Source organism: Paramormyrops kingsleyae, chromosome 6 (assembly GCF_048594095.1).
Source record: "Paramormyrops kingsleyae isolate MSU_618 chromosome 6, PKINGS_0.4, whole genome shotgun sequence".
NCBI lineage: Eukaryota > Metazoa > Chordata > Actinopteri > Osteoglossiformes > Mormyridae > Paramormyrops > Paramormyrops kingsleyae.
Window position 1 is genome coordinate 9,051,992 of NC_132802.1, and position 14,777 is coordinate 9,066,768.

The following is a 14,777-nucleotide window of genomic DNA, read 5'->3' on the forward strand; positions in this document are numbered from 1 at the left end:
ACGGGATTGGAGACATCAGCAGATACCCTGCAGCAGACTTGGGGGGGGGGGGGTGGAGAGTGTATCGGGAAAGAGATCTGTTATCTTTGGGCCAAAAGTCCAGGATACGTGACATGTGGTTTACATAGCCCGATATGAGGTGAGGAAAAGCCCACTGCATCAGCACAACAGTGCCAGTGAGGACCCCCCCGTGACCGGAGATGGTACGAGCCAGCAGATTGGCGATTCTGAGCTCAAGAACTCCCTCCCACAACCAGTTGGTCTTGCCCTTTGTTTCTCTCCAAGTCGATCGAAGACGGCCCATTTTATTACGCCAGCTGATCCGCCCACCTGGAATCATGGCACAGAGGTCCATAGGCTCCATTTGGGTCACGTGACCTAGGGGGAGGTGACAGCAAGGTGTTTGGGCCGAAGCCCACGGTTAACACGCCATCCACCTTCCCTGTGATAGGATCGTGTGTGAGATGGACGCTGCGGGCCCCAACAGCACCCCCGGTCCCGTGCAGCTCTGCGTCGGGGAGTGCAAGCCGGAGCTCCGGACCCGCTCCTCCCAGCTATACTCTTTCGTGGTAAGACTTCCGTCCCGTCCAGCTCATCACCATGGTGACCGCTGGCCTTTCCACTCAGAGATCTCGTTTTATTAAGCTCCAGGTGACAAGGTCACCTTCTTGAGTTTACAGGTGGCTTACAGGTGCGCTCGATCTGGTTCGGGGAATACCTATATATATTCGGTTCTTACGCATAACATGATTTTTTTATTGTGTTTCTTGTGATTCGTCCCAGCAGATAAAAGCCGTTTTTTTTCTTTCTGTTTCTGCCGATGTGTTAAAAGCTGGCTGAGATGAAAAGATACGTACGCAGTACGCAACGAGCTTCTGGATGAAAAGACTCATACAGTTCCCCCCCCCCCTGCCCCCCCCCCAAGGGAGCGGACCCCCTCCTCGAACAGGGTGCGGGGGCTTGTTAGACATCCCCTTGCTCTCACTTACACACTTGCTCATGTGATGTTTCCACATGAAATGCACGACCCTTGCAGGAAGGCAATCCGCCAGGGACCGCTAGTTTATACAGCTATTTATAGCACAGTGGAGATAATTCCCCCCCCCATCCCGTGCAGCGATCTCCAGATGGGAGTGAGTCGCTTCCCTTTGCAGTCCCCCCCCCCCATGTAAATCGGCCAGTGGCTTCACACCTGAATGTTGACCCGCCTTCTTTCAATAAGACCCGAAAGCTTCACTACGTTCTCCAGGCAAGTGGCCATGCTGGAACACTCATCCTGTTTTTCTCCACCCCCCCCAGATGCCATCTGTGGTGGGCCTGTCCCCCAGCCGAGGGCCTGAGTCGGGCGGCACCAAGGTCACCATCCTGGGGGAGAACCTGGGAGCCGGGAGCAGCGTGTCTGTGCTGTTCGGAAACCAGACGTGTGAATTCTACGGGTGAGGGAGAGGCCTGTTCTCTGCTGCCGACGACCCCACCCCCCCCACCCAGCAAGCACCAGTGCAGTCCCCGCGACAAGTAACTGCACATCAAAGTCAAAATTGCAATTTCTAAACGTGGGCCAGGACAATGGGATACAGCAGTGGGGTCAGGGCATATCCACAGAGAGCATGCAGGACAGGTACAGGGCACGGAGAAAACAGTATTAACACTGGAAAGGGAAGCTGGAGGTTAGTCATTACCGCGGCCGAAAGTAGCCAGTGGGGCATCGGAGCAGCAGGGAAGGGGAGGTGATTTGTAACGTTGTTAACGTGCGCGGTCTGCGTAAAAGCGAAACAAACATTCCCCGCGAGCATGGTAAGGTTTAATTCATTCTGGCCAGGGCACAGTAACAGCCTTGGATGCGAATGAAGTCTCTCTGCCGCCTCCCCCTGGCAGTCACTGCACTCTGCAGCCCTGCGGGAAGCATAGGGTCGCTGAAGGTGACGGCCATGGGATGGGAGAGTTCCTCGCCCCTGCTCCTATCTCCGAGGATTCTTGCTCGGCCACCCCACCCCCCCCCCACCCCTTCTTACCCATGATTCCCGGCTGTCAGAAAGTTGTGTAAATCCTAATCGGGTTTTGACAAGCCGCCGCATCACGCTGCTCTAATAAAAGCCTCCCGACGACCTTGCTGCCGTCCGGGGCAGAGCCAGTGCTCCAGAAAGCCAATTTCACCCGTTTTTATTTTACCTCTATGTCCCCCTGTCTCTCTCTCCCCCCCCCCCCCCCTTCAGATCTATTTAAAGATGAGCGGCAGCAGTTCTCATTGTAATGCTGTAAGGTTGATGAGTTGAGGCAGTTTTAATGAGATATTGGCTAATTACTGCCTTCTATTTCCAAAGGGTTTCTTAAGGGTGGGGGTGAGCAGGTCAGGTCCACTCACTGTGGGGGGTAATGGGGCCTTGCGGGGGCCAATGTAACAGCCACGTGATGCCTGGAACAGAGGCAGTGGGAAAACAGGGTGTGATGTTCCTCCTGCCCCCCCCACTCTCCCCCAGGCGCACCATGACGGAGATCGTGTGCTACTCCGCCCCCTCGCTGACGGGCGTGGGCCCCGTGCAGATCAGCGTGAGCGTGGACCGCGCCCACATCAGGGAGAGCCTGACGTTCGAGTACATCGACGACCCCACCGTGCAGCGCGTCGAGCCTGAGTGGAGCATCGCCAGGTCGGTCCCCCCGCCCAGCACACCAGTTATCAGATTGCCTAACCCAGTCCCAGTCTCTGGTAGTCAGGGCAAGACTTTCAGCGGCCCGGACACTAGGGGGAGCCCATGAATGTGTGAGCATGGTTTATGGTAGTTTTGGTTTAGAGACTGGGGGGGTATGATTTTTCAAAGTTCACCATATAATTTCCAAAAACGTTTCTGGATTTCGCTCCATGCTGATTCAGCATCTCCACACCTTTCCCGCATGTTTACAGTACCTGCGGTTCCTCCTCACCCCCGAGGTTCCCTACCTCTCAAAGCCGTCACTAAGTGTGATACGATGTGACAGATACTCCACTCAGAAAAGGCCCAAAAACCTGAACAAAGAGCCAGAATTCCTGAATATAGGAAGTTCCCCACAGTTGCTTTTGGGAATTGCATGCTTAAAATGTTCAGTATTTATTTAAAAATAAAAATGGCCATGTAGTTTAAAGAAAAAAAATACATAAGCATTATTTTACAATTGCCCGTTTTAAACTGGCATGATTTGTGAACACCCCGTACTGTCTATAGAAGCTCTGCACTGTAAGCTCATCACCACCTCTTCCCAACAAGGCACCTCAGAGTGTTACGACCTGAGCGTGTGCGGTGAGCCTCTGTACAGCCCGGGGAATTAAATATGACAACTTTCATTCGCTGAAGTTTTCAGCATCCTTTGCTAAGCAGAGGATTATACCCCCTGATAGCTCAAATGCTCTGGGTAGTTGTGATTGGCTGGAAGAGCTGTCTGTCTTTTCTATCCTGCATTTGATTGGTGGAGGAGTAAGCCACACTTCTCTGAACCAGAGAAGTGGTGATTGGTGGTGATGGTGGTAGTGCTGAGGGGAGGGGACCCCACACTGTTCCCTTAACTGTGCCTGTTGATCCTCCATGGCAACCAGTCCAAATCTACGATTTTTAATGGTGGGGAGCATAAGAGGAACTGTAATTCATATAATGGGGTCAACCTTATCATCAGCCAATGATGTCCTTTGAATTGGAATTTGACAGCGGAGTGGGCCATTCAGCTTTCAGTTCTGCCCCTGTGGCCCCGCCCCTGGAAAACATCGGCTTATAAAAGCCCTAGTCCTTCGCGTTGCTCTCCGTCGACTTGTTTGCGGCAGATGATATCGAGCTAGAGACTCGCTCTGAATGCTGATGGGCCGCCACAAGGAGTATGCAAGGGAGCGCGTGCAGGAGCGAGGGAGCGTTTCAAAGCAGCCACGGCTCTCTGAGTGGCGGCCGGTCGAGCCGCTTAAAAGCGCCTTTAATCATTACCTTCTCAAAAGCCCTTTACCGCGCCTCCCTCAAGGTCGCCTCCACCCACGCTTCACGCGCTTTTTCATACACTGCGTTTTCCTCTGTTCCTCCCCCCCCCCCCCCACAGAGTTGTTCTTAACCCCTCCTCCACCCACCTTGTGTCTCTCCCACAGTGGACACACCCCCCTGACTGTGACGGGAACCAACCTGGATGTGGTGCAGGAGCCGCGGATCAGGGTCAAGTACGGCGGCCGCGAGTCCGTCAACGTGAGTACGGGAGAGTCGATTGGAGGAGCGCTTTATACGCGGTGGATCTAACCCAATCAGGATCTAATGCGTGTGGCCGGTCTAACGTGGGGGCAGTGTGTGGCTCAGCAAGTTAGACCCGTTTGCTTGTCACCAGAAGGTCACCAATTGGAATCCCATCCAGATAAATGACCTGACCCTGTGCTCAGACCCCAAGCTCGCTGTCATAAGGTGGGATGTACCAAAAAAGCCTTTGAAACGTATCTGTGCTTGTGCAAATGGGGAATAAAGCATCGTTTCATCGATGACCAGACATGAGAGTCGTGTAAGTCTCTCATCACAGATGCACTGGATGGTGGCCCCCAGCTGGCTTCAGTTTTTTGAGTCCCCTCCCCCCCAAGCTGGTTAAGGACTGCTCCCTCCAAGGAGATCAGCTTGAAGCATTGACATCCGTTCTGCAGGATTATAGTGTCTTTGGGTTTTTAGCAGTAACAGCGGATGGGACCCACTGGATCGATCGCACGTCCATCGGGGAGGCTTCAGGAGATCCCGGGTGCTTGGACTGGGGATGAAGACGGGAAATAAATGTCAGGCCATGCTAGAGCAAACATATGATGGCAGCAGTGTGTTGGGTTAAGGCCCCACACCTGCATGCTGAATGGCAGCCCCCCCCCCCCCCCACTCTCCCCACAGGAGACCTGATGTCATTTCCTTTAAAGCCAAACACCTCAGCTTGTGAAGTTTTATCGAAATCGCTTACTGTGACCAAGTCACGGTCACTGCAGTCCCCCCCCCCCCCAGGGCATCTTGTTATTATTATGGCTCTCATTCCAGATTAGAAGCCGCCATATTGGACCTCTAATGGAATTCTGGGTGGGGACAGCGGGCCGGATCCTTAATGGGTTTTAATGGAAGATTAACTTTTGTCAGGAGCTGGAGTCAGCATAAAGCAGCACGGCCTTATCGGGACGCGGGGCACCAGGAAATCGTTACAGATTGGATTTTCTCCCCAGTTCTAGAGGGAGGTGGGTCTCCGTTTAATTAAGGGAATGTAATTTTTTCCTTCCTGGTCTGGGCACAGGGCAGACTGGGGGGGAGGTGGGGGGGGTAGGGAAATGGGGGGTCCCTGGGGATCCGGCGGCTGAGGGTAACAGAGCTGCGTAAGCAGTGCATGCTGAGAGGCGCAGGGTCACACACACACACACACACACACACACACACAGACACACACACACAGACACACACACAGACACACACAGACACACACAGACACACACACACTCACACACACACACACACAGACACACACACACACTCACACACACACACACAGACACACACACACACTCACACACACACACACAGACACACACACACACACCATCCCTCCTGCTGCACCTTAGCCTTCCCAGGTCCCCACCTGGCTCCGGTCGCTCCGGAACAGTTTATGCCGTTTATTCTCGTGGAACAGGACGGCACTTTTAAAACCCATTTGTTCCGACTTTCATCTCACGCATTTATGGCACTCCATAGTGGGCCAGAGCGATCGTGGAGGCGCGGGGTGGCTTTGTGACATCATAATGGAGCCCAGGCCCCCCCCCCTGTTAAAAATGGCTGCCATTCCCCCGGATGGCTCCGTGTAAACCCTTATTATCTGGGAGGCGGGCAGCAGGTACGGATCTCTTCATTCCCGCTCCCTTTGTCAGCGGGGGAGTGATGAGTGGTGGTACGAAGCGGCAATGGCGGGGGCGGGGGGGGGGGGGCGCTGTCAAGGCGGCCTCTGAACTGTCACTTGACTCTCCCGAAATTGCCCCCCCCAACCCCCACCTGCCCTGACTCACAATGGTCCCCATCCCTGATACGAGCCCTTTCCACACTGTCACAGCTCACAATGAGGCCTTAATCGCAATCCTCATTACCGTATCCACCATTTGAAAAGAAGACTTCTCTTTCTCTTACCTTCCCCCCCCCACCCTGGAGTCTGGGGGGGTGGCGTGGGGGGCATATCCTGCCACATTTTCCGGAGCCCCGGCACAGCAGTGTTGAGAGACAGTCTGTTGTTTGTAATCCATCAGATGCGACTCAGGGAGATGCATGCACCCCCCAGCACACAGGTTCAATGCAATCTATATATATATATAGTATATATGGTGGTCATGGTTTATTTACAGCCTCCACCTCTTGGGGGGGGAACAGAGCGTGGCGGGCTACTTCTCCGTACTGTAGTGCTACATTAATGATTAACATGATTTGAAAGTTTAATAAGCCCCTCACCCCAATTTGTCCCGCTAAGGGATGGGGCACTTCACCTGAAACCTGAGCTGAGGGTAGGGGCGGAGTTCCTAGCAGCCTTGCTGGCCTTCAAACCCACTAAACTGTGGGGGGGGGGGTTAATTTTTAATAATGTTTAGTCTTTTCTTGGCCCCCTCCTTTTCCCACCTGAGCTGGGCTAGGCTGCTTTTCCGGCACTGCATGTAAAGGGAAGCTTGATTGCTTTGGCCTGCGCTGTCCACGTGGGCATTTTTACCCAGCATTCCCTTCTCGCCTCTTCTCTCCCGGCCGGGAGCAAGTGGGCTTCGTGTCCTCTGACGTCACCCCGGAAAGCGGAAAGAACGGCTCCGGGAAGGAACAGATGGCGACGCGGGTCGCGGCGAGTTCCGGGTGGCGCCGGCGAGAGGAGCAGGTAGAGCGCTGGGCTCTGGCAGCCGCCCCTTCGCCTTCTATCGTCACGCCGCATCGAGGAAGGAAGGCGGAGCTAGTTGGAGTGACGCACTTCGGGAATATGCAGCGCATAAGGAAGCCGGAAGAAGAACGAAAGCAAAACTATTGCGAAGGCTGTATTCCATCTGTCAGTGCGGCATTTGCTGGGCCACACATACGAGCTGTGGAATTATGGGATAGATACTGAGAAGGGGTGCCATCACATCTGTATAGATCAAATTATCATTTTATGCTGTCTTTCTTTCCTCACAACTTTCGCCTGTAGTTTTAATATCGAGCGGCGAGTCTCAGCAACCCCCCCCCCCTCCCCCCCATACTGGAAACATGGGGTTGCCCAACATGAGGAATATCAGGATCGTCTTCGCCACCCTCCTGGGATCGTTCTCGGAGTGCCGTGGGGCTGCCAGCCCGAGGAACTCGCATGTCTCTATCAAGCCTCTGAAGGGTTCGGCCATTTTTTATCCCGCTCAGAACCGGCACGCCTTAGGGAAAAGCAAAACAAAAACAGCGGCCCGCGGGCCCTGCCGCGCTGACGCCTCGACCGGCTTCTCCCGGTTCTGGGACCTTGATGCCTTGCCAGAGGGCTTTGACTTCGGCTTGGGGGCGAGTGTCTATGGAGCCCTGAGAATACTTAATCATGGCGCCCCCTGCTGGAGTGGAGAGGGTGGAGAAAAACACATAAAAAGTCCAGGCACCAAACAGCAATGGATCTCATCTTTTCATTGCCACTGCCACCTTACCCCACCCAGGACCATCCATACATTTTTTTTATTCCGAAATCCAGGACAGGGCTGAGCAGGTTGTCAGGGTGAATGCTATGGGATGGCGACTTTGGCCAATCAGCAGAGATCCCCATCTCTCCTGGTTGTTCTTTACCTGATGGGGGCGTTTAAGGTGTTTTGATCTCTGCCGGATAACAGTCTGTGTTACATAAGTCACGCATGATCTCTTCCTCTTTGCTCCATCCTCCAATGTCGCCCCCCTCTGGACAGGTGTGCAAGGTACTGAATGCCACCAGCATGAGTTGTTGGGCACCCTCGCTGGTGGCTGAGTCCCCACCCGGACTGGACACCGTGCGGCACGCAGACGAGTTCGGCTTCATCTTCAACAACGTGCAGGCGCTGCTCGTCTACAACAACACCAACTTCCTGTATTACTCCAACCCGTACTTTGAACCGCTCAGTGCGTCCGGCGCGCTGGAGCAGAAGTCCGGCTCCCCCATCATCCTCAAGGTATGCCTCCCCCCTTGATGCAGAGCATGCTGGGAATGCAGACAGCTCAGCTTACTGCAGGTTGATGCCAGGGGTTACAATAGGTCACTAGTATAATGATCTACTGTGTCAATAGGACAGTGTCCAGCAGTAGGTTTACAGGAAGTAACAAGAAATGGGCGACAAAGACACCTCCGCCCCCCCCCCCCAACCCCACTCATTCCAGGAATTTTGTCTCCTACAGGGAAAAAACCTGGTGCCCCCAGCCTCAGGTGGGGTCAAGCTGAACTACACGGTGCTGATCGGCGAGACGCCCTGTTCCATCACCGTGTCCGAGACGCAGCTGCTCTGTGAGCTACCAAACCTCACTGGGCAGCACAAAGTCCTGGTAAGTCAGCTGCCCCCACAAAGGCACGCGCGCGTGTTCGCGTGTGACCCAGCGTGACATGCGTGTTCATGCGTGGTACCCAGGTCCAGGTGGGTGGCCTGCACGTCTCCCCCGGCTCCGTGAACATCCTGTCGGACAGCCTGCTCACCATGTCCGCCATCGCCAGTATCGCGGCCGGCGGCGGCCTCCTGCTGATCATCGTCATCCTCGTCCTCATCGCCTACAAGCGCAAGTCCCGTGAGAACGACCTCACCCTCAAGCGACTGCAGATGCAGATGGACAACCTGGAGTCCCGCGTGGCCCTCGAATGCAAGGAAGGTCAGTTCTCCCCCCTGGAGGATTGTGGGTAGAACAAAGCCTTCATTTCAAGCCTTTTTGTTGAGCGTATCCTTACACTTCTGGGCCTTTCGCGACACCTTTAGCCGACAGTTTTGCGAGCAAACAACATGATAAATGTTGTACGCATCACTCATACTTAGCACAAAGAGCTGGGGACAGTATGGTGGCTCAGCAGGTAGCACCGTGGCCTCACACCCCCACGATTGTGGATCCGGCTCCTGACTCCAACTCCGCATGCAGAGTTTGCATGTTCTCACAGTGTTTGCATGGATTTCATCCAGCAACTCCAGTTTCCACCTGCAATCCAAAAACATTTGGTTAAGCTTGTGCTCGGCGCAGACGTGTATAAAGGGGCGGAGCCCCGGGGGGCATTGACCCCAGCTGATTCAAGGGGCATTGACCCCTTTCTCTCACTGATTCAAAACATATCATTAGTTAATTCATATAAAATATGAATTGTGGCCCCTCTTATGTCTTCCACCTTAAACAGTCTTACAGTTGCCCTTGGCATTGCCCCAAGGAGGCAGCCGTAGGATAATGAATAAATGTCCAGGCGGGAGTGTGGCATTTGCTTCTCGTGGAGCTGTTTGAAAACGCAGCGTGAGCAGAAACTGCGAGCGCTCTTACGGTCTGCTGAACGGCCCCGTGACGCGTACGCTAATGACGTCTGCAGAGAAAGTGCGCAGCCCCCACGGGGTGCGACGGCAAACGGCGGCTCATGTGGCGCTATTCTGCCGTGCCTTCACCGTACGGACCTCTGGCTTGGCCCTGTTCCCCTGCTCCATCGAGCCAACACCGATCTAATAGGCCTGCATTTATTGTGCTTCTCCATCCTGAATGCAAATCGTGCCTTTTTCACATCCGGATAAACACGGCGGCCCCGGTCGCTGGCTCGTGCCATACCGCCCATCTGCATTCCCATTATGGTGGCCGTCCGCACCGACCCAGCTAACGTAGCATCGCTGGCGTGGATAATGGCGGCGTGTGGCATCTTTGCAGCTCCCAGGTGCGGCGGATCACGGCGTGGAGCAGGCACAGCGGCGGGCGTGAGCCACGCAGACCCACGCCAGCGGGGGGGACGGCATGAGCAGCGGGAGAAAGGAAATAGAGCCAAGAGAGGCAGTCTGGCGTCGTCACGGAGATTAAAAAGAGAAGGGGGGGCAGACTGTTTAGAGCAGCCATGAGGGCTTTTTGTCCCCCCCCCCCCCCGATTCCTCACACGGCAGCCGACTCCGTCCGAGCGGATCTGGGCTGGAGCGTGGGGTTGCCCTGACAACGGACGAGCATCGGCTCAGCTGGCAGTAATTCCATCTGACTCCTTCAGAATACAGCCGGAGCTCATCGTGCAGGAATAAACAGAGGCCGGGCCCCAGTCTGGGCACCGGGGGGGGGCAGGGAGCAGTCCTTGCAGGCGATCGGACCCCCATGGGAAGGAGGGGGTGTTTAAAATGCGGTGCAGGAAAGCCAGATTCAAGTATCTGTGGTGTCTTCCCAGGCTGGGATTATTCTCGGCGTGAGGGGTGGGGGAGCATATATTTTTGGGGCCCTTCTAAAGGGTTTGGCCCCCTGAATCTTCCAGGGTATCCATGCACCTCCAACACCACTGGTGATGGATTACAGTTCTGACAGTGAGTGTGAAGTGAGAGGACGGCAAACGCGTGTGAGGATGGCTTCACTGTGCACAGTAAAGTCAGTCTGTTCTGCTATGGTGCCCTGTGCTCTTTCCAAACTCGGAATTAGCTCTCTGCGTGGTTATTCTGCACTCAGAGAAGGCTGGCAGGTTCCCACGGCGATCAGAGGAGCAGCTGGCGGCTACCCGTGCTCCCTGCCCGTGACATTACGACTCCTCCCGTGCTCTCTGCCCCTCATATCACGATTCCTCCCCGTGCTCCCTGCCCCTGATATCACGATTCCTCCCCGTGCTCTCTGCCCCTGATATCACGATTCCTCCCCGTGCTCTCTGCCCCTCATATCACGATTCCTCCCTGTGCTCTCTGCCCGTGACATCATGACTCCTCCCCGTGCTCCCTGCCCGTGATATCACGATTCCTCCCCATGCTCCCCGCTAGGGGTGAAAATTTTCAGAGGAGGAAACATTCCATGGGTACTTATGGGACTTATTGAGGAATTTATTTGTGCAGCTGTCAAACATAAAAAACTAAGGCTACTAATAAAAAAGATTTAAAAATGACATTCAGATTAAACTTAACACTTGATGGAACACAAACACATGGCGTGAGGCTTGATCATGAAAAGCAGAGTCTGCTCAGTGTGGAGAATCATACAGTCATAAAGGCCCAATCGGACAGTCAGGATCTGTACCTCGAGGTCACTGTCCACTTACCATCTCGTACCTCCCCACCACGCCCAGCGTTCGCCGAGCTACAGACGGACATCAACGAGCTGACCAGCGACCTGGACCGCGCCGGCATCCCCTACCTCGACTACCGCACCTACGCCATGCGGGTGCTGTTCCCCGGGATCGAGGACCACCCAGTGCTGCGTGAGCTGGAGGTAGGGTGGGCTTACACCGGGGGCCATGCTGCTGGCAGGGCCGCGTTTGCGTCACTCGTCTGCAGCTAGCCTGCTAAAATTGGCACGATGCCTCCAGGCAAACAGGAATCAGGTAGCCATGCGATAGCGGTGCCCTTTGGCCCCAGGGGATGGAGCCTTCATGTGTAAGAGTGAGCACCGTGGCGAGCATGACGCAATGCCAGACCGTCCGCGGCCCTGTGTGTTCGTTAGGGTGGGGTGAAAAAATTGATGTGTGCATTGATGTGACAGGTGAAAACTGTCACAGCTGAAAACGGAACCTGAAAATATTAACCTATTTCAAAGATGTTTTGCACGTTTAATGACGAGGCCCAGTGACACCTTTTCCGCACTATTGGAAATTGCTATTGGAAATTTAGATTTTTTTCACCCCACCCTAATGTTCGTACTTCCAGCACCTGATCGTCTGTTTTGTTTGTTTATTTTGCTTGCGTGGTTTTAGTTGTTTATTAATTTAGTAATTACTTTTTTTAACATTCCAATACCAGTGTCTCAATATTCTAAAAGTTCATTGCACTTTGAAATAGTCTACTTGCATTATTCTGCTATTATGTTATCATTATATAAGTGGCATGATCTTAAAATGACAATGATATTGTTTATCATAATTATTTCTGGGGTAATGTGTCTTTCAAGAGCAGTGCTTATCATGATCAACCTACTTGACCAATAGTTGCTCCAGGAACTAACCCTGATTTTCAATTGTACATCACCTGGGATAAGAGTTTCTACTGAATAAATTAAATGTTAATAAATGTTCATGTCTTTTCCAATATTAATGCTGTATCAAACGGGCGTAGCTGTTACTGACACAACACAGATCAGGATGGCAGTAATGTCGAGTCAGAATGCAGAAGATGGAGGAGCGGAAACCTCGTCATTGGATAGGATGGCTTGTTCACAGAAAAGTAAAACACAGGCATGTTGTGTTGGTTTTGGTGCATCAGCAGCCCGACAGCATGGGCACGGAGGCCACTGTTCCTGCTCCGTATGGGGAGCTGCACCTGTCCCTCTGCATCGCTGCCGTCTGTCTTTGATGTTCCTTCCAAAGCCTTTGATTTTTTTTTCCACGTTGGGGATCAGGAGAGCTCAGTTGACGAGAATCCCAGACGGTGTGCATCACGTGACTCACCCCCCATGTCCGATGCCCCCGCAGGTGTCCGGGAACGGGCAGCAGAGTGTGGAGAAGGCCCTCAAGCTGTTTGCCCAGCTCATCAATAACAAGGTGTTCCTGCTGACGTTCATCCGCACGCTGGAGCTGCAGCGCTCCTTCTCCATGCGCGACCGCGGCAACGTGGCCTCGCTGATCATGACGGCCCTGCAGGGCAGGCTGGAGTACGCCACCGACGTGCTTAAGCAGCTGCTCTCCGACCTCATCGAGAAGAACCTGGAGAGCAAGAACCATCCCAAGCTTCTGCTGCGAAGGTCTGCACCCTGGGGGGTGGGTGGGAGATGAAGGGGCAGAGCCTAATATAAAGGGGAGGAGCTTAATCCCGATGAGGGAGGGGCTTATCTGAAAGGGGAGGTGCCTATTCCAGATGAGGGAGGAGCCTATTCTGGTCTTTATCAACTGGTCTAACCTTACAGTAGATCCCACATTATCATTTAGTCAATAAATCATGACCCAAATTCATGGTAAAAGTTGTTGACTGTGAGGGGAGGGGTGGTGACGGTAAAAGAAGTCAACCCACTGACCTGCTTTTGGTTCCGAGACCCACCAGTTGAGAAACACTGGCCTAACTGACCACGGAAGGCCAAGAAACTCGGATCACCAAGTACTGCGTTCTGCTGCGTCTCACGGGCTCTTTGTCCGTGGAAGCTTGATTGCAGGTGTCCGGGTCCTCTGGAGGTTCACAGCATGACAGATAGGAGGGTAGTCATTAGGAGAAACGTTTCAGCTATATTGGGCGAGGAGCTTTCGGACTGAAATGCCGTTGCCAGCCAGATGAGGTTACAGAGCGGTGGGCTGGCGCCCGATGAGGGGGGATTTTTGGCCTCGGCTGGTGAATCGCTGGATGACACCGCAGTTCGCAGCCATACAAATGACACAGCGGTCTGTGGGTCAGAACCATTCAATTCATAAGGCGGGGGTGGGCCTCTCTGCCTCTGCTGTGCAGCCCAATTACCGCCCAGTTACCGGTGCCCTGGCGGCCCCAACCGGAGATGGTGATATATTTCCACTGGAGAGAAAGTTCCGAGGTGAAGGGAGCCGAGGGCTGGGTATCGGCGGGAGGGAGGGAGGGATCACTTAACGGCTCCGGCCTGTGACCCAGGTGGGGGTCTCATTATTCCTGTGAGATGCAGGTGGAGCCGATTTTTGACTGTGATCCCCCCCCTCACCCCACACAAAGTTTGCTTAACTTTCCTCTATTTCACTTCCTGCTGTTGAAAAGAGCGTAACCCCGAAGTGAAACCTACCATGGGAGTGATTGATGCGGCCCATCTCAATGGCAACTCTCAACTTAGGGGGATAACGATGGCCAGCCCTCCCTTCGCTTTCTGGAATCTCTCTGCCTTTCTGACGGGGAGCCGGAGACCCGAAGCCCCTTGAGTGAGCCCTGCATGCGAGAATCCTTTCCGTAAGGGTCTGCGGAACTGGCCCTGCGTGGCCCTTAGGGACGGTTCAGCCATTGGTCCTCAACACCGCAGAAGATGTATGTGGTCTTAAGCACAAACTGTGGGGATGGTGTCTGGCTCAGCAGGTTGGGATGGTGTGTCTGTAACCTGAAGGTCACCAGTTCAAATCCAGGGGTTGGCAAACAGATTTCATCATTGGGTTCCTGAGCAAAGCTCTGCAACCCTCCAGGGACTGTGTGACTCTGCCTTCTGTACTATATGTCCCTCTTGAAGAAAGTATCTGCTAAATAAAGGTAAATGGCCTGGATATGCAGGACGATGACTGCAGCAATGGATGCAGTTGGAGGAGGAATTGGGGAGGGGGGGGTGCTTAGGGCTGGAAAAGTGGAAAAATGATGGAATTATTACTCAGAAACACCATTTGTCTCAGTTGTCACTCTACATACTGAGGCAGCAATCCTCGTGTGTGTTTGGGGGGTCATATATGTTCAGATCCTTGGCCAGTCGACCATGTTGGTTTGACTTTTTCCTCTAGCCAATATTTGGTCACCTGTGCTCATGGTCCTTGGGGTCCAATGCCTATTCAGCCTGAACAGTGGTGAGAGCGAGTACCAGAGGACATACCGACCATTGCCCTGGAGGGGAGGGTCACCGTGGAATTGAGCCTGATGCCATCCCTCAAACAGTCCCGGTTCGGAAGCTGGACCATTGAGGAAGTGGGATACTGAGGATGGAGGGCAATCACACTGGGGGGCACCATCTCCCTGGTATCCATTAATTAGCTATGCAATGGGTGATCCGGTAATTAACATTGTAGCC

The 14,777-nt window shown here is 53.7% G+C and overlaps 1 protein-coding gene across 1 annotated transcript in view; it reads left to right on the forward strand.

The window, feature by feature from the left end:
* The window catches only part of plxna2 (plexin A2), a 132,318-nt gene that overhangs the window by 94,927 nt on the left and 22,614 nt on the right, over nucleotides 1-14,777 (forward strand). Inside the window, exons 14-22 of the mRNA XM_072713588.1 lie at nucleotides 452-569; nucleotides 1,300-1,436; nucleotides 2,478-2,645; nucleotides 4,097-4,190; nucleotides 7,883-8,122; nucleotides 8,346-8,489; nucleotides 8,573-8,807; nucleotides 11,200-11,342; nucleotides 12,538-12,806. Coding sequence (XP_072569689.1) covers nucleotides 452-569; nucleotides 1,300-1,436; nucleotides 2,478-2,645; nucleotides 4,097-4,190; nucleotides 7,883-8,122; nucleotides 8,346-8,489; nucleotides 8,573-8,807; nucleotides 11,200-11,342; nucleotides 12,538-12,806 — 1,548 coding nt within the window. The remainder of the gene's footprint in view (nucleotides 1-451; nucleotides 570-1,299; nucleotides 1,437-2,477; nucleotides 2,646-4,096; nucleotides 4,191-7,882; nucleotides 8,123-8,345; nucleotides 8,490-8,572; nucleotides 8,808-11,199; nucleotides 11,343-12,537; nucleotides 12,807-14,777) is intronic.